This window comes from Denticeps clupeoides, chromosome 9 (genome assembly GCF_900700375.1).
Source record: "Denticeps clupeoides chromosome 9, fDenClu1.1, whole genome shotgun sequence".
NCBI lineage: Eukaryota > Metazoa > Chordata > Actinopteri > Clupeiformes > Denticipitidae > Denticeps > Denticeps clupeoides.
The window spans coordinates 11,849,950-11,868,609 of record NC_041715.1 but is presented as its reverse complement, the minus strand read 5'-3'; the positions used below and the strand labels follow the sequence as shown (position 1 = coordinate 11,868,609).

The 18,660-nt window shown below is 43.5% G+C and overlaps 1 protein-coding gene across 3 annotated transcripts in view; it reads left to right on the top strand.

Annotated features, from left to right (window-relative positions):
• Positions 1–18,660, top strand: part of LOC114797346 (MORC family CW-type zinc finger protein 3-like) — an 80,978-nt gene that overhangs the window by 54,594 nt on the left and 7,724 nt on the right. Inside the window, exons 1-9 of one of the 3 annotated variants that reach the window (XM_028992202.1) lie at positions 9,493–9,541; positions 13,869–13,941; positions 14,460–14,592; positions 14,708–14,931; positions 15,244–15,400; positions 16,691–16,838; positions 17,706–17,834; positions 18,031–18,150; positions 18,224–18,321. The exons of the other annotated variants lie outside the window; for them this stretch is intronic. Of the exons in view, the coding sequence (XP_028848035.1) occupies positions 9,503–9,541; positions 13,869–13,941; positions 14,460–14,592; positions 14,708–14,931; positions 15,244–15,400; positions 16,691–16,838; positions 17,706–17,834; positions 18,031–18,150; positions 18,224–18,321 (1,121 nt within the window). The 5' untranslated portion in view covers positions 9,493–9,502. Of the gene's footprint in view, positions 1–9,492; positions 9,542–13,868; positions 13,942–14,459; positions 14,593–14,707; positions 14,932–15,243; positions 15,401–16,690; positions 16,839–17,705; positions 17,835–18,030; positions 18,151–18,223; positions 18,322–18,660 lie in introns of those variants that run through there. 3 annotated transcript variants of the gene reach the window in all.

Here is an 18,660-nt window from a genome sequence, read left to right as displayed (position 1 = left end):
CTCATGTTCTGGTTCCGTGGACCATGACAAGAACAACTTAACATGTGACTACGGAAGCGTAGTAAACCCAATCATGACGTCTCCCCCTTTTGAAAATAAGTCAGTCTTTATCTACATTTTTCCAAACACACCAATCTCTTAAATCCAACAACAACTTCTTTATAAACTAGGGCTTAACTTTTGGGATAGACTACCAGCAATCCGCAGCAACGTAGGGATTATTCTTCCCTCGATAGTTGCTGTTCCTATCTATCGTAACTGTATGTTTCTGGAACAGTCCAAAAGTGGTCCAGGACTCCATGAACATGTGTGGAAAGCAGCAAAGTTTAAATGTCTCTATATCTGAGAAGAAGTCTGACCTCTCTACCTCTTGATATCACCTGCACAACCCTCTGGTGAGGCACCTTAATTTGGTTGAACTGGCTGTCTCTGATCCTGTGGCATGTTTTTGGGAGTAGAGCCTGCTGCTGGAGAAGCCATGTTAGAAACACTGCAAGGAAGCTGTGTTGGTTGGTCTTTAAACTGCAGCTGTGGTGGTTCTGACTGTGGAACAGCTTGCAAATGTCGCCTATTTCGCTGCTCAGAGCGAGATCTGGCTGCCGCAATATGTGTTTAGCAGTCTGTACCGCACACTCAGTTACACCATTCGCTTGGGGATAATGTAGACTGCTATTACTGTGAATAAATCCATACCTTTGACAAAAATCCTGAATTCTGCAGATGTGAACTGTGTTGAATTAATACTCACCAGCTCCAGAGGTATTCCCCATCTTGTGAACATGGTCTTGAGTCTGTTGATGACCTGAAGACTAGCAGTTGAAGACAAATAAGCTATTTCAATGTCTTTTTAATAGTAATCTGTCACAATGAGGTAATTGTGTTTGCCAGGGACCTCCAGGTAACGTAGTGGTCATTAAAGGTTATTGTCACTGTGTGGGCTTATTCTCATGCTGAATTGGTATGTTGACACCAGCTGAGGTATATCCTTACTGATATATGGCCACCACACAGACATCTTGGCTCATGCAAGGCACCTTGTCAAACCTTGGTGTCCTTCACTCAATTGTGTCAGCACCTTGGACCGTAGGATGACCAGCCTATCCTGGAACAATACTAGCCCATCAGCTTCTGAGAGGTGTACTCTAGCAGAGTAATACAGTTGTAAAGACAGTTTCACTTTTTACTTTAGTCACCATCCTTTCCTGAGGTAACTTACAATCTGCTGCAGATCCTCATCGTTTCATGTGGCTACTTGGATCTCGTTGAGTCGCTGTGACAAAACTGGTGCATGTAAATCTCGCATATCAGCCCAATTACAGAACCTGATACGGCGGTGAAGGGTTTAGTGTGTATGACTGTTTTTGACGCAAAATAAAATAACGAAACTAATCTATTTATCAACCGGATAAACAGTCTTAGATCCGTATTAACTGACTCCAATCAAGACTATTCACTTTAGATTGGTAGTTGGAATGAAGAGGACAATAGGGACTGAATAATATATAAGGTTAGGGAGAAGTCAAAGTCAGTCAAAGTCAGCTTTATTGTCAATTCTGCCACATGTACAGGACATACAGAGAATTGAAATTGCATTACTCTCAGACCCATGGTGCTTAGAAGTAACATTAAATACAAAACAGTAACATTAAATACAAAGGTATAAATACAATTTTAAAAACACAATATACAATTTTAAAAACACAATAGACAAATAAGGGCACATGGTGGAGAGTGCAAAACCATGTAGTGCAAAAGAGGTAAGTTTAAAAGTGACAAAGTGACAAGTGAGGTAGTTGGCAGAACAAAGCTGCACAGAGTGACTGGTTTAGGTCAGTTTGTGCGTGTGTGTGTGTGTGTGTGTTAGGGTTCAGAAAGTTTGTGGAGCAGAAGAGGGGAGTGAGGGGAGTGGGGGCAGAGCCAGGAGGGAGTTGAGCTTCCTGACAGCCTGAGTGGGTGAAGCTGTCCTTCAGTCTGCTGGTCCTGGCCTGGAGACTCCGAAGTCTCCTCCCTGATGGCAGCAGGCTGAAGAAGGTTTGCATTGGGTGGGTGGGATCAGCTGCTATGCCGAGGGCTTTCTTGGTGAGGCGTGTGCTGTAGATGTCTTGGAGGGAGGGGAGAGGGACACCGATGATTCTCTCAGCTGCTCTGACTATGCGTTGGAGAGTTTTATGGCAGGACGCATTGCAGGTGTCCTGCCATGCGTCCACACAGTGATGCAGCTAGACAGGATGCTCTCGATGGTTCCTCGGTAGAATATGTACATGATGGGGGCTGGTGCTCTTGCTCTTCTTAGTTTGCGGAGGAAGTAGAGACGCTGCTGTGCTTTCTTGGCCAGTGCAGTGGTGTTATTTGTCCAGGAGAGATCCTCAGTGATGTGCACACCCAGGAACTTGATGCTGCTCACTCTCTCCACAGATGCACCGTTGATGGTCAGAGGAGCATGCTGAGTATTTCCTCTCCTGAAGAGGCTTGGAATTCAGGGCTCAGCATGGCAGTGGTTTTCTTCCTACCTTGATGAGCGATCTTACCAAGTGACTTGGAAAGGATCCACGTAGACTCTCCACTGGTGTCCCTCAAGGCTCGGTGCTAGGTCCTCTCCTTTTCTCCCTCTACTCGAGATCATTTGGTGAGGTCATTTCCTCACATGGATTATTCTACCACTGCTATGCTGACGACACACAACTCCTCTTCTCCTTTCCTCACTCTGATCTACATGCTGCTTCCAAAATCTCTGCATGTCTAACAGACATCTCTTCTTGGATGGCAGCCCATCACCTCCAACTCAATCCCACCAAAACTGAACTAATATTCATTCCAGCAGATTCTTCACCACATCAGGATCTTGCTATTTACCTAGACAACTCACAGCTCTCTCCTTCTACAAGAGCCCGCAACCTTGGCATAACAATAGACAACCAACTCTCCTTCTCGACTCACATCAGCAATCTTTCCCGCTCATGTAGATTCCTTCTGTACAATATCAGATGAATCCACCCTTATCTGTCAATAGCAATGTTTTTTTTAATTTAAGAATGGAGACTTCCCAACAGCTGCACTATTTGCCTCGGCTCCTGTCTCTTTGAATCCCTCTTTGCGAGAATGCCCCGACAAACGCAGAGGAAGAGGACAAGACAGAGGACGCATGCCCCCTATGGCGAGAGATGTGGACACAGAGGACACCTCCACCACGGCCATCCCCAATTGTTGTACTCTGTGTTTAATGGAGGCTTCGCATTTATATTGTACTGGCAATGTGGCCCCAGCCACAGCATTTGATGACCAATATGACTCTGCATTTTTTCATGATTTAAATTATAACATCGAGATAACACGTTGTTCTGGTCTGACACATGCTGTGCTCTTTCTGTTTCCTTGACCCCTGACCAAGAGTAATTCTTTCTTTTACCTGACAGTTATCCACATGTTTCACTGGTAAAACATTCCACTGACCAGAAGAGAGAACTCCAGTCTCATCACTAACCATGCAGAGCACAGTACCCCATCAGACCAGAAGACATTGTAGGCATTCGTCCAATGTTAGAAGCCTTTTTAAAAGCAGGGATTATTGTACCATGTAATGACTCCCCTGTTAACACTCCCATTCTCCCTGTAAAGAAATACGGGCCTTCTCCTGCTCCACCAGAATGGAGGTTTGTCCAAAATTTGAGTTCAGCAAGCCTCTAACTGCCCTCACTCTAAATTCTAAATCAATGTCTTTTCTGGTACAGTGGAACCCTGATGCAGAGAAGGCCTTCTTATCCTTGAAACAGGCCTTGCAAATCCCCACCACGGAACATGAAAGGGACCCTCATGATTGTATGTCTGAACTTTCTTTGTCATGCTCTCCTAGGCCTGATCTCTTGGACAGTCCACTTAATAACCCTGACTGTGATGACTGTGGAGCCTGTTACATCCTTCAAGTTCCTGGGGACCCACATCTCCAGGACCTGTCCTGGAGCATTAACACTTCCAGCCTGGTCAAGAAGGCTCACCAGCACCTCTTCTTCTTGAGAACATTAAAAAAGAACCAGCTACCCACTACCATCCTGAGAGCATCCTAACCAGCTGTCTCACAGTGTGGTATGGAAGCTGCACTGTTGCTGAGCGTAAGGCGATGCAGCGGGTGGTGAAAACTGCCCAGCACATCACAGGGACTCCACTTCCATCCATTGAGGAAATCCAGAGGAAGCACTGTCTGCGTCGCGCTCGCAGTATTCTTAAGGACTTCTCCCACCCGGCCCACGGACTGTTCTCTCTCTTGCCTTCAGGCAGACGGTTCAGGCTACCACGGACAAGAACCAGCAGACTTAGGAACAGCTTTTTTCCCCGAGCTGTTTCCTTGCTGAACTCCTCTGCCCCCCCATACACTCCTGATAATCACTGCACTGTACTACTCCTGCACATATCACTTTGTTCTGTACATATCACTTTATGTATGTATATAACTTATTTGAACTGTATCCTGCACTTGCTGCTTATTGCACTTATGGTTAGACCTAAACTACATTTCGTTGCCCTGTACTTGTACATGTGTAATGACAATAAAGTTGTATCTAATCTAATCTAATCTTTGTTCACTTTGTGGATGGATCAGCTTTCCGCCTACCTGATGGCTCTTCTTGCGTTGGGTATGCGGTCTGTGATGCCCACTCCACCTTGGAATCTGGTTCTTTGCCCTCCCACTATTCAGCCCAGGCTGCTGAGATGGTGGCTCTCACTCATGCATGCACTTTAGCTGCAAACAAAACTGATTTCTTCCTCTCTGCTGTGCAGTCCCTAGCTACTACACAAGACAAATACTGATGGATAGCTTGTTTCCAAAAAAGCAATTTTCCAGCTATCACAAGGCGCAGTCGACATTTCCACCGCCGGCAGAAGAAATGCAGCTTAGACGCAACAGGACGACGCTATGACCAGGAATGGTGGAGGCAACCAGGAGCTGTGAAGCACAGGTGCTCAGGTGGTCACGGAGACCCGCAGCCCTGGGGATGAGTTTTCTCTCTCGAAGATCCCTTCACAGGTTTGCTATTCACCGCGAAGAACGGGTGTCCACGGGAGCTGCCGACTCACGGCCCTGGGGAAGAGGTCACTGGTTCGCAAGATAGATAGCCTGTTACGCAATCTGCAGCGATCGCTAGAGGAGTTAGGCGATTCAAGCGAGTCTTTGGAATTGTCTCCGCCTTCCACGTCGTTAGCCAAGAGCAACGGGTCGCAGACTCCTCATCATGGGGCACCTCCACTGGAATATTGACACTGCCAAAAGTACAGCAATACGACGGAAAGAGCTCCTGGGTAGCATACATTGCGGCAGATTGAGTTGATAGCGTCAGTGGCAGGCTGGAGCGAGAGCGTAAAAACAGTGCAGCTCACCAAGGCACTAGAAGGATCTGCCCTTCAAGTACTAATAGACCTGGCCGAGGGTGAGGTGACCTGGGCAAGACTGGTGGCCTAATTGTAACGGCTCTTTGGTGGACCAGGGCCTTCCGTGATGTGATCTGCAGGCACTGCAAGAGGCCAGGGCATATTGCGGTGTACTGCCCACAAGAGGAGGGCCGCGGAGACTCAGATACCATTAAACTACAGCGGGCCGGTGTAGAAGAGGTGTCACCAGCCCGAGGAAAAACAGCCTCTGAAGTGGTGCGGGTTGGGCGCCTGGGCCTGAGGCCTCAGCTTCAAGTCCCATGCCAGCTTGATTGACACTGGCTCTACCATCAGTCTAGTCAAACCAAATCTTATACTGCACAGGAATCAGAGGCGGTCCACCTCCACCCGGCTGGAGACGGTGATGGGTGTCAGAGCTGTGTGGCCCCTTGGGGATTTCCAAGACAAGGACAACGCCACTCCACCCTCAGAGCGACGGGTTGGTCGAGAGGTTCAACAGGACCCTGGCTACTCAGTTGGCCATGCTCACCGGCCAGCACCAGCAGGATTGGGATGAGCATGTGCCATTGTTACTCCTGACATACCGGAGTGCGGTGCATGAGGGTGCACCCCGGCTGCCCTCATGCTGGGCAGGGAGCTGCTGACACCAACTGACCTGATGTGTGGGCGGCCTCCGGATGACACGCTGTCCAGGACCCCAAGTATGGATTACGTGGTGGCTGTACAACAGCAGATGGAGGCGGTACATGAGTTAGTCCGTGAACATCTGGGGCATGCCGGGGTCAGGCAGAAAAAGCCTATGACCTCCGAGCCAAGGGACGCGGGTTCCAGCCGGGCGAGCGAGTGTGGGTGTACAACCCAAAACGAAGGAGAGGGTGTTGCCCGAAGCTAACATCGAGCTGGGAGGGACCATGTGTGGTGCTTACACGGCTGTCAGATGTGGTGTATCGGGTAAAGACAAATGTGCTTCACCGGGACCGGCTGGCACAATACCTGGAGGATGTGGTTCATCGGCCAAGTCCAAGGGACAGTGGATTAGACAAGGGGGCTGTGGCGGCAGCAGCAGAAGGAGAGCCGGGAGCAGGGCGTCTGGCCGAGGCAACCCCAGAAGTTACTACTGCCAGCATTCGGGGAGAAGACGGCAGGCAGCAGGGTGGTATGCGGACTTTGAAGTGGGGGACTGGTGACAGTGAGGGTGCTGTGTTCTGTTATGAGGGGGGGGGATTAATGTAGCGTTAACAGCCAATAGGGCTGGGTTCATTTGCATTTGCCCGCCTCCAAGGCGTTCAGGGAGAGGTTGACACACCGTCTAGGTGAATGCTAGTGGGATTAGTGAGTTCATGTTCTGGATAGGGGTGGAGTTTAGAACTGTTCAGTGTTTAATAAATGCAAGTATGGCAGAATGTCTCGACTCTCTTAACTCCCCATCCACACCCCTCGCTACAATATGTTTGGGAAATATACAAATAAAATCGTCTCCATTTGCATGGCCCTTGCTGTATTCTTCTCTGTTTAATTCTCTGCGGATGCTGTTGCATCCCTTGTATTAGAATATTGTTAGTCACGATAATTGATACCGCCATAGGTCAAAAAGTTCCCCACCTTCTCTATTCTCAACTCCCCCAACAGACCCCAGACCCCTGATGACAATGATGAAACTATTCTATATAGTGATCAATCCTGCTTTGAATCTGACCCCTCCTCAGATGAAAATGACACAGACATATAATTCTATATCTTGCCACTTTGTTTTTAGTTGTTTTTTTATGCAACTGCCTATGTTGAGTTAACTTAAACCCTTGCTGGAATGGTATACTCGTCCTGTTACTGTAAAACAGTTTCTGTCATTTATTGGCCTCTGTTCCTAGAATTCCTAGAGTTCAGCAAACTGCCTATGATGAGTTAACTTAAACCCTTGCTGGAACTTTGATGTTTCTGGTTGTATGTTATGTTACTTATTTATTTTGGATTATTTTACCGCTTTGTTTTTTGTACTCCTCACTTTACGTTTAGGTCATATACATTTTTGTGCCTATCGTGGTGATCATGATATGATCAAAAGGAGGGAAGTGTGAAGAAAATGAATAAGTATGGACTATTCATGTACAGTTCTAACACTCAGCTTCAGTCATGAAACATTTAGAAGACTGCAGCAGCAAAATAGCCATCTCATAATAAGACCATGGTGAAGCACAAGGCTGGGTTGTTTTCCAACATTATTTGTTGTGCTGCACAAGAAAGATTCTGGTAACCCTGACGGGCGCCTCTGTTGTTACTGGTGTGCGTCTGTTTTTCGACCTTGCATGCCAATAGAGGAATATATGTTTGTGACTGTATTCAGGGCTTTGGAGTTCTCATAGCGAGCTCTCCATTCATGTTAATAAACTTGATTGAACCCAGCTGACCCAGTTCATTGCGGCTCCTCAGATGCTTCAGTGCTGGAAAGATTTCCACAAAAGACGTAGCTCCTCGACGTTAGATGGACTTTGCATCTCAGTGAGAGCCTTCACTTTGTTTGGGTCAGGTTTCTGACCTTCTGAGCTTATTACATGACCAAAGTATTGAAGCTCTGCCTTGTGGAAATGGCACTTGGCTTTGTTTAGCATCAAGCCACTGTCTCTTACAATTTTCAAAACAGCATTGAGACGTCTGTCATGCTCTTCTGTCATTGCTCCATAAACTAAAATGTTATACATGACTACAACAACTCCTTCTTGGTCCTTGAGCAGTGTGGACATCAGTCTCTGGAAAATTTCTGGGTCTGAAGTGATTCCGAAAGGAAGTCTGCAAAAGAAGAAACGACCTACAGGAGTTATAAAAGTAGTCAACTTTTGGCTGTTTGGTTCCAAAGGAATCTGCCGGAACCTGCACGAAGCATCGAGGGTAGAGAACTATTTTTCTCCATCTAGTTTTGGGGCAATGTCTTCTAATGTGGGCAGTATGTACCTCTCTCGCTTCACTGCCTTGTTGAGGCTTTTCAGGTCAACACATACTCTTACTTGTTCTCTGTTTTTCTTCTCCACAGCAACCATTGGAGCACACCAATCTGTAGGTTCAGTGACCTCTTCTATTATGACCAAGTTTAGCTTGTGTTTCAACTTCGCCTCTACTTTTGGCAAAAGACGAAATGGAATATGACATGCATGGTGTTGTTACCACATAAGGCACGGGACCTTCCTTTAGCTCGATTTTTACTGGACTGCATTTAAGTAGACCAATGTCTCCAAACACTCTGTGGATCATATTAGCATCGACAGCGTGTCCCATCTATTTAGCAAATACTGTCCATGCTGCTTCCAAAATCTCTGCATTCTAACTGACATCTCATATTGGATGGCAGCCCATCACCTCAAACTCAATCCCTCCAAAATGGACTAATATTCATTCCAGAAGATTCTTCACCACATCAGGATCTTGCTATATACCTGGAAACTCACAGCTCTCTCCTTCTACAACAGCCCGCAACCTTGGAGTATCAATAGACAACCAACTCTCCTTCTTGACTCCTCTGCTACAATATAACACAAATCCATCCTCATCTGTCAACACAGGCCACCCAGATACTTGTTCTGTTCTTCATTATCTCACGACTGGATTACTTGGACTTGGACTACAGTAACTCTCTTCTAGCTGGTCTACCTCTATGTACCATCCGACCTCTACAACTAATACTCTGCTACGTTCCCTCCACTGGCTCCCAGTAGCCGCACGCCTCAGATTTAAAATACTGATGCTGGCCTACAAAGCCAAACATTTAGTAAGAATATTTCATTCAGATCTGGGATGTCTTATTTTTTTGTACCCTTTATTTTTTGAGCATTATTTACTACATTCCAACGTTTCTACACTCTATTCTGCTTTATTTTTATTACTTTGTAAAGATGAGGTGGCTCTGACAAGAGTTTCATTTGACAATATGGTAATGTTGCATTGTTACCTGATGAAAATAAAAATTCACACTTGGTCTATCCTCGCTTTTACAATCTGCCATCCAGCAAAATATATGCGCGGAATTTGTGTGTATTTATCTGTTATTAAACGGGAGCATGTTATGACAAACCCAGAGAGCCCCACCTTTACCCTGCCCTTAGAGCAAGGTGTTCATACAGACACAGGAGAGATGGCAACGTTCACAGAGGAAGGGGTTCCACTGAGCGCGGTGAGTGTTTCAAACATTCACTTTCTGTCCATAATGCAGCGAGTTTAGCACTGCAACACTTTTCATTAGTGAGTTATTCACATTTTAAAATCCTAATTAGATGTTTCATTTTACAATGTAAAAAGTATATGTTTTTAGAATGTGAAACTGTAGATTAGATGTTTTCTTTTACATTATAAAATGTCAGCTTGATTCTTCATATTGTATACCTTCTGGGAGGCATAAAATCATCCTGAGTTTTACTTGCAATATAGTTCAGTGCAGTGGAAGAGCAGATGCAGCACAGACTACTTTCAGTTTTGTTTGCTTGTTTCATTATTAATTACAGTCTAGACTAACCGCTAAAAATACGTTACACATGACATGTTTAGACAGAGACATGCATGGCCACACCAGAACACATCATTTCCATCAGACAGAACATTCACAGATGGGTCAATGCAACTTTCTCAGGGTGTGTGTTTACAATAAGTGCATCAATAAATCTTCTTGACACCCAGAAGGTGTGTGTGTGTGTGTGTGTGTGTGTGTGTGTGTGTGTGTGTGTGTGACACCCTTTTTGGGTGTCAAGAAAATTTATTGATGCACTTATTGTAAACACACGCACACACAGTGGGTACACTCTTTGTGTTCACTCTTTGATATATTGCAGCCATTTGCTAAAATCATTTAAAATTTATGATTTTCATGTACAAACAGCACCTCATATTGACACAAAAACACAGAATTGTTGACATTTTTGCAGATTTAATAACAAAGAAAAACTGAAATATCACATCGTCTTAAGTATTCAGACCCTTTGCTCGATTTTGATCTAATAAAGCTCCCTTTTGATCTAATATGAGTATTTTTGGGAAATTACAAATCTCTGCCATTCCTCCTTGCAGATCCTCTCCAGTTCTGGCAGGTTGGATGGTAAACGCCATTTTTGGGTCTCTCCAGAGATGCTCAGTTTGGTTTAAGTCAGGGCTCTGGCTGGACCTTTCAAGAACAGTCACAGAGTTGTTGAGAAGCCACTCCTTCAGTATTTTAGCTGTGTGCTTAGGGTCATTGTCTTATTAGAATGTAAACCTTCGGTCCTGAGCATTTTGGAGAAGGTTTTAGTCCAGGATATCCCTGTACTTGGCCACATTCATCCCTCAATTGCAACCAGTCATCCTGTCGTTGCAGCTACAAACACACCCACAGCATGTGCTGCCACCACCATGGTTCACTGTTGGGACTGTATTGGACAGGTGATGAGCAATACCTGGTTTTCGCCATACATACCACTTAGAATTAAGGCCAAAAAGTTCTATCTTGGTCTCATCAGACCAGAGAATCTTATTTCTCACAGTCCTGTTTTTTTTTAGCAAACTGCATGCAGGCTTTCATGTCTTGTACTGAGGAGAGGCTACCATCAGGCCACTCTGCCATAAAGCTCAGACTGGTGGAGGGCTGCAGTGATGGTTGCATTTCTTTGAAGTTCTCCCATCTCCTGACTGCATCTCTGGAGATCAGTCACAGTGATCTTTTGGTTCTTCTTTACCTCTCTTACCAAGGCTCTTCTTCCCTGATAGTTCAGTTTCAGATAAATCAGCTCTGAAGGATTCTGGTCATCCCAAACATCTTCAGTTTAAGGATTATGGAAGACACTGTGCTCTTAGGAACCTTAAGTGCAGTAGACATTTTTTTTGTAACCTTGGTCACATCTGTGCCTTGACACAATTCTGTCTCTGAGCTCTTCAGGCCTTTCATTTGACCTCACAATTCATGATACGTCGGACCATGTTATATTTCAGTTTTTCTTTGTTAATAAATCTGCAAAAATGTCAACAATTCTTTGTTGTTCTGTCAATATGAGGTGCTGTGTGTACATTAATGTAATAACTTACATGATCAGTACATGGATTGGATCGGCAACATATCCGATCCATTCTCTCATTCTCTCAAAGTTTGCGAGCTGACAGAAGTCTCACTTCAGTCGGATGTGACGTGTTTGGTCACATGACTTTCGATTCAGAGACATATGGTTAGACGCCGCATGACGCGCTGCGTCGTACATCAACGTCGCCGCCATATTGCGATACGCTCTGCTGTGGCATGAAGCATATACATGTCTATGGAGAGAAGTGCATAAAAATGCATCACTCTTGTGCTGCATGGGGCTGTACAAACCGCTGTACGCTCCAAACCAGATCCCGGGGGATTACATTTAAGGCTGGTTTTGAATATATTTGGCCATTATAAAATCCCGTTTTATATGTCTTAACCTTAGCTAAGCTAGGCTAAGATAGCGAAGCTATGCAATCCTACATTTACATTTACGGCATTTGGCAGACGCCCTTATCCGGAGCGACTTACAACGTGCTTTCAAGTTACCATCGATGAAGAGATCAATTCCGGTTCACTAGGACCCCAACTATGAACACAATCTTTTTATTCACTCTAGATTCTGTACACAAGTTCGACAATAAGAAAAGTTACAAGTTAATCTAAATATTCTTTAAAGAGGAAGGTCTTGAGCTGTCGTTTGAAGGTGCTCAGTGACTGAGCTGTTCTGACCTCGAGGGGGAGTTCATTCCACCACCGAGGGGCCAAGATGGAGAAGAGTCTAGATGAATGTCTTCCTTTTACCTTCAGAGATGGAGGGACCAGGCGAGCAGTACTGGAGGCTCGGAGTATACGAGGTGCAGTGCGAGGTGTAATAAGGGCTGTGAGGTAGGATGGTGCTACTCCATGTTTGGCTTTGTAGGCCAGCATCAGTATTTTGAACCTGATGCGTGCAGCTACTGGGAGCCAGTGGAGGGAACGTAGCAGAGGGGTGGTGTGGGAGAATTTGGGAAGGTTGAAGATCAGTTGTGCTGCTGCATTTTGTATGAGTTGTAGAGGTCGGATGTTACATTGAGGTAGACCAACTAGAAGGTAGTTAGTTGGTAGTCTGGGTGGCCTGTGTTCACAGATAAGGACGGATTCGTCTGATATTGTAGGAAAGGAATCTACATGAGCGGGAAAGATTGCTTTCCATTCCTGTGTTTACGTCAGCCTCCAAACAACGTTTTGGCTAAATGTAGGCATTAGACTGTTCTTAGCTGTTTAGTTAACTTTTCTCAAACTTTGAAGGTTTCCTAAAGAATTTCACCTCAGTTTACAAATCTTAACCTTAGCTAAGCTAGCAAAGCTATGCATCCCTGTGTTCAACGTTTTGGTTAAACGTAAGAACTATAATACGGGATTTTATAATGGCCAAATATAATCAAAGCAGTTGTTTAGCCTTACCAGGGTTTGTCGTTCGACAGTAATGTAAAGAGTTTTTTGTGATTATTTAATTTTGTAGAATATTGTATTTTGAAAGCACTGGGCATTTCAAGTTGTTATAAGTAGTTTCACTTTTAGTAATTTGTATGTGACTTTTTATTGATATACAAGCAAGTGCCCTTTATCATATCGCAATCGCATATCGCAATATTGATCTCAATAATTGCAATATGTCTTTTTCCCCAAATCGTGCAGCCCTAGTGTGCACCATGTGCTGTGCTGCTGTGTATCACATGTGACAAACACTTCACACTTCACTTCACATGCTGCTTCCAAAATCTCTGCATGTCTATCTGACATCTCATATTGGATGGCAGCCCATCACCTCAAACTCAATCCCACCAAAACCGAACTAATATTCATTTCAGCAGATTCTTCATTACACCAGGATCTTGCTATTTACCTGGAAAACTCACAGCTCTCTCCTTCTACCAAAACCTCTGAAGGTAAAAGGAAGACATTCATCTAGACTCTTCTCTGTCTCATTCTCTGTCACTCATCTGACTCTTCTCTGACTGAGCACAGAAGAGCTCAGTCACTGAGCACTTTCAAACAGCAGCTCAAGACCTTCCTCCTTAAAAAATATTTAGATTAATTTGTAACCTTCTTATTGTCTGATTATGTATAGAAATTACAACATGGTGAATAAAAAAGATTGTATTACATTTACATTTACAGCATTTATCAGACGCCCTTATCCAGAGCGACTTACAATCAGTAGTTACAGGGGACAGTCCCCCTGGAGCAATTTAGGGTTAAGTGTCCTGCTCAGGGACACAATGGTAGTAAGTGGGATTCGAACCCGGGTCTTCTGGTTCATAGGCGAGTGTGTTACCCACTAGGCTACTACCACCCTGGTAGTAGCCTAGTGGGCTACTATGTATTCATAGTTGGGGGTCCGAGTGAACTAGAATTGATCACTTCATTAATGGTAACATGAAAGCACGTTGTAAGTGGCTCTGGATAAGGGCGGCTGCCAAATTGTAAATGTAAATTCCATTTTAATTAATTATTTTTCTATCATTTACAGCTTAATCCAAATTACTTGCATTCAAACTCTACCAGCCACACCTGGCCCTTCAGTGCCATTGCTGAGTTAATTGGTGAGTTATTGTGCAATATCCCCTATTGGAATGTATTTTTGTCAAAGTACTAAGTGAGTCACTGACTGTAATGCCGTGGGGAAAGAGTGGAGTTGAAAAACCGAAGTGAAGATTCACAATCACGTGTATAATTAACACATGGGACGAGGGCCATAAAAGGGACTGCCAGCTTCTCTTAGTAGGGACGGGATCCTGAGGGAGAAAGCAATGCAGTTACTTCTCACACAGTCAGCACACGAGCATGGTTACAGGTTGACATACCTTACTGGCAGTTTATTCTGTACCGAGAACCATAAAAAAAATATTCTCATAGCAGTCATCAACACCAGCATATAGGCTAATGCAGTTTTCAGATATCAAACAAAACTCAGCACAAGTAACAAAACAAAAGAAATAAAGAACAAGAGAATTGACAGCACCTAATGGCTGGAGAAGATCTATATATATTATTATTATGAGGTTAATTTGGTTTTTCATAAAAATGTACAGAAAAAATTCTGCACTTTTTTGGTTCCCAGACAATGCGTACGATCCAGATGTTTGTGCCAAACAGTTGTGGATTGATAAAACCCAGATTAAAAGTGTGGACTGTCTGACTTTTATGGACAATGGAGCTGGGATGGACTATGACGCAATGTACAAACTGCTGAGGTCAGAATCCATTTTGAATACATGTATTCCAATATAATCCAGTGAGTAGAACAGATTTATTTGTCCATTTTCCTTGAAACTGATATCTGCTCTTTACCGCAACCATATATTTTAGCTTCGGCTTCAGTGACAAGCAGTCTGTAGAGGGCCATGCTGCAGTAGGCATGTATGGAAATGGCTTTAAATCAGGTTCCATGCGCCTGGGGAAGGACGTCATTGTGTTCTCAAAAAGACGTAACAGCATGTGTGTGGGCATGCTCTCTCAGACCTACCTGAAGAAAATCAAGGCCACTAACATCACTGTGCCCATTGTCACCTACAATCGCGTTGGAAGACAGAATATCCTTTTTCAACGAGGATTGATGTAATGAATGTAAAAGATGTTAGTACCACAGTGGCTCCCTACACAAATGTGTAAGTTACAGGTATAGCACCATGAAAATGCAACCAAGATAACAGAGATTACATAAAACATGACACAGGAACCAACATAACCATGAACATAATTACAGTGTATTTTATTATAAAGCAGCTAGTACCAGGTAAATTAATACTTTTGCCATTTAAGGAAATTAAGCATTTCCTCTACTGTAGCTATCCTGACACCCTCCAACAGTTTATGTCATTTAATCTTAACAACTGATCCTCCACATTGTATAAAGCCAGAGGACATGGCCAGCATGCAGAAGATTTTGAAGTACTCCCTGTTTCAGACAGAGGAGGCGATACTTTCAGAACTGAAGGCCATCAATGCCACTACAGCTACAAACACCTCAGGGACACGAATCATCATCTGGAACCTCAGGAGGTGAGCTGGTCTGGAGGAAAAATGGGCTGAAGCAGATTATGTGTCTAAAAAGTCTGTGTCACCTGGGACTGTGTGTTTCGTTGTTTTCAAGACAGATTGTCAAGATTTTATTTGTCACATGCATAGTTATTGCAGAACACACACAGTAAAATGCATCATGACTGCATAGTTAAAGTAATAGTTATGAAAATAAACAAAATAGAATAATGGGGAAAATAAAATAAAAGAAGAAGTCTAGTTAAAAAGTAGTAAAAAAAGAATAAAGCTATAATGCAAGCAAAGATATTCATGTTCAAGGAGAACATAACACATAGACATCATTGGTAGTGGCTATGGATTCTGCAAAAGTACATGTGTAAAAGTAATAGATTGCAGTCAACATCGGTGGACATTCAGATGGTCGGGTTGGGAGGTGTGAGGTGTGGTGGCATGTCCTGGTTCAGCATCCTTATTGCCTTCATCTGGTTGTACTAGATTTCCACTGTGCACACCTGAAAGAAAGCTTCTAGAAGCAGGAGCATTCTGGACACACAGTAAACACATTGTAAACTAATAGTTTATCAGAGGCATTTGAAAATAATATAAATGTGCAGATATGTCATCTGAAAGGTCCCCAAAATTCTGTCTCCATCTATGTAGATTGTCTCTGATTAGGATCAATTGCCATAGGTCAGACCCACAAAGGAAGCAAACAAATCACAGTTGTGTTAATTGGTTTTATTTATATAATTTCATTTTTATATTTAATAAATTAATTGCATAAATTATCCCTAATATATACACATACATAACAGGTAGAATAAGGCCAGGGTCTGTCAATGACCAACTGTAGTACTTTGTGGGATATGTGGGTAGAATCTGTTGCATGGATGCTGTGGTTCATTTTGCCAGACAGTAGATGGTAAAAGAGTCCATGTGAAAATATTTCCATCACACCCTCAGCCTGTTTACCCCATCTATCCTCTGTACCCCATCTCTGCTCCCACAATCTTCATCGCCTCCTGTCTGCCCCTGCAACTCACCTCAAAGCATTTAATGATTTTTTTCATGTCTGGGCCAATTCTGATACCAAACAGTGTATTTCTGCTAAACATTTGATTTGAAAATATGAAAACCTGAACTGAGAAAAGCACTTGCGCTTGGGTCCTCTTCACACTTTCATAGCACTGCAGGCTTCAATTGTGCCTCTGTAGAATGCGTTGTGAGAAATGATGTCCCTCTATCATCTCTGGAGGAAGTGCATTCATGTGGCTTCTTTCTTCACTGAGTAGGTATTTTACTGCTTTACAGGACTGAATCAGGCAAACTGGAGTTTGATTTTGACACAGAACGTTATGACATCCAAATCCCTGCTGATATGTCGGATGGCACCCAAACAAAATTTAGGCGTCAAGAGCGCAACACGCCGACGGTACCTGACACCGACTTTTCCCTCAGGGTGAGTTCTATTTTACGTTCAGCGGTCAGATCGCAAATAGCAGGATGAAGATGGTACAGTCAAGGTGTGTGCCTTGTACCAAAATTTCAGCACCTCATCATATATAAAGATCTGAAGTATTTTATATCACAGTTGACCCTTTTACACCATTTCTTGATACTATTTATAGTGACAGTGAAAGATTTTGGGGAAAAATGCATGCAACTTCATGTGCCGCAATTGGCAAATGGTGACATGACATGCTATTAACTGTTAACAGTGCCATAAAGTGGCATTATAATCATCCTATTAGTGAATAAACATTATATTGTTTTAATTGCCTTTGTAAACATTGGTGACACTTTTATAATACCAGCATACACCATATTTAAAAAAAAAAACCTCAAAAGTCTTCCAATTATTTCCATGGGCATGGGTTCCGTTGAGCGAGATACCATCCCACAAACTCCCCCGGGGGACCTTTCATGGCTGACCGCTGCTCACTAACAGCGATGGTTTAAATGCAGAGGATAAATTTAGTTGTGTGCACTGTTTGCTGTGTTATGGTGTGTGTCACAATGACAGAAACAACTTTTTGTCATTGGGACTTGTGACTTACGAAACAACTTTCACAACTTTCACTGACATCTCAAAAAAACATGGTTCACCCTGAGGAGCTCAGTGAAGTCAATCATTGTGTTGTGGTTGTCGTGCCAAGGAGGTGGCATGAGGCACAAGACTACTTATATTTATAATTAAAAAAAAACTGAAAAATGGAACAAAACCCTGCATGGGAGCCTAAAAGTAAAGGTAATCTCACAGGAAAGGTCCACGGTCATGTGTAATAATTTATGAAATTGTTGTTCTTTCAATCTTTTACTGTCCCAGGCCTATTGCAGCATTTTGTACCTAAAGCCCAGAATGCAGATCATCATCCGAGGACAAAAAGTAAAGACACAACTGGTATCAAAGAGTCTCGCTCACGTCATAATGGACAAATACAAACCCAACTTTCTTGTATCCTTGCAGGAAAATTGAACAGAACAGTGACAGAAGACACACCAAACATTCTTTAGACTAAATACAATGTGTTCTCTAATATTTTTTCCTCTTACTTACTTCTTGGGTCTAGAACAAATGATAAAAACAGTAACAGTGTGTGATGCGTGCAGCAGCTATCTAGCAAACATTTGCTCCTTCACCTGAGCTTCAGAAACAAGCTGTCTCTATAACATTTGGCTACAGCACCAAGAGTAAAGACAACTACGGTGTCATGATGTATCATAAAAACCGGCTCATCAAAGCCTATGAGCGTGTTGGATGCCAACTCAGAGTAAGAGATTTCCTTTTCTGTTTTTTTTTAAGATTCTGTTGAAGTTTTTAGGTTGTTTGTCTTTTGTGAATAGGCCAACACAAAAGGCGTGGGAGTCATCGGGGTTATTGAGTGCAATTTCCTTAAACCAACTCACAACAAGCAGGATTTTGACTACACAGATGAGTACAGGTGTGTGTGTGTGTGTGTGCACATGTGCTGCTCAACTAAGAAAAAAGAGAGAAGAAGCAGAGTATCTGTCATGATCCGGGCCAGAGATTCATGTTTGTCTTGTGTAGTGTTTCCTAATTGTGTTCACCTGTGTCTGATTGTATAAAGCTGCCCTGTTCGTGTCTGTTCACTGTCGGGTCCTTGTTACATGACCTTTTACCAGATGTCTCCCCTGTCTTGTTCATCACATATTAAACCCCCGTAACGTCGTGCAAATGCGTCCTTCTTCATCGTAAATTCTTGTCATCATCTCAGTTCACCTGCCTCGCCATCCCACATGTCCGTGACAGTATTTTTTGT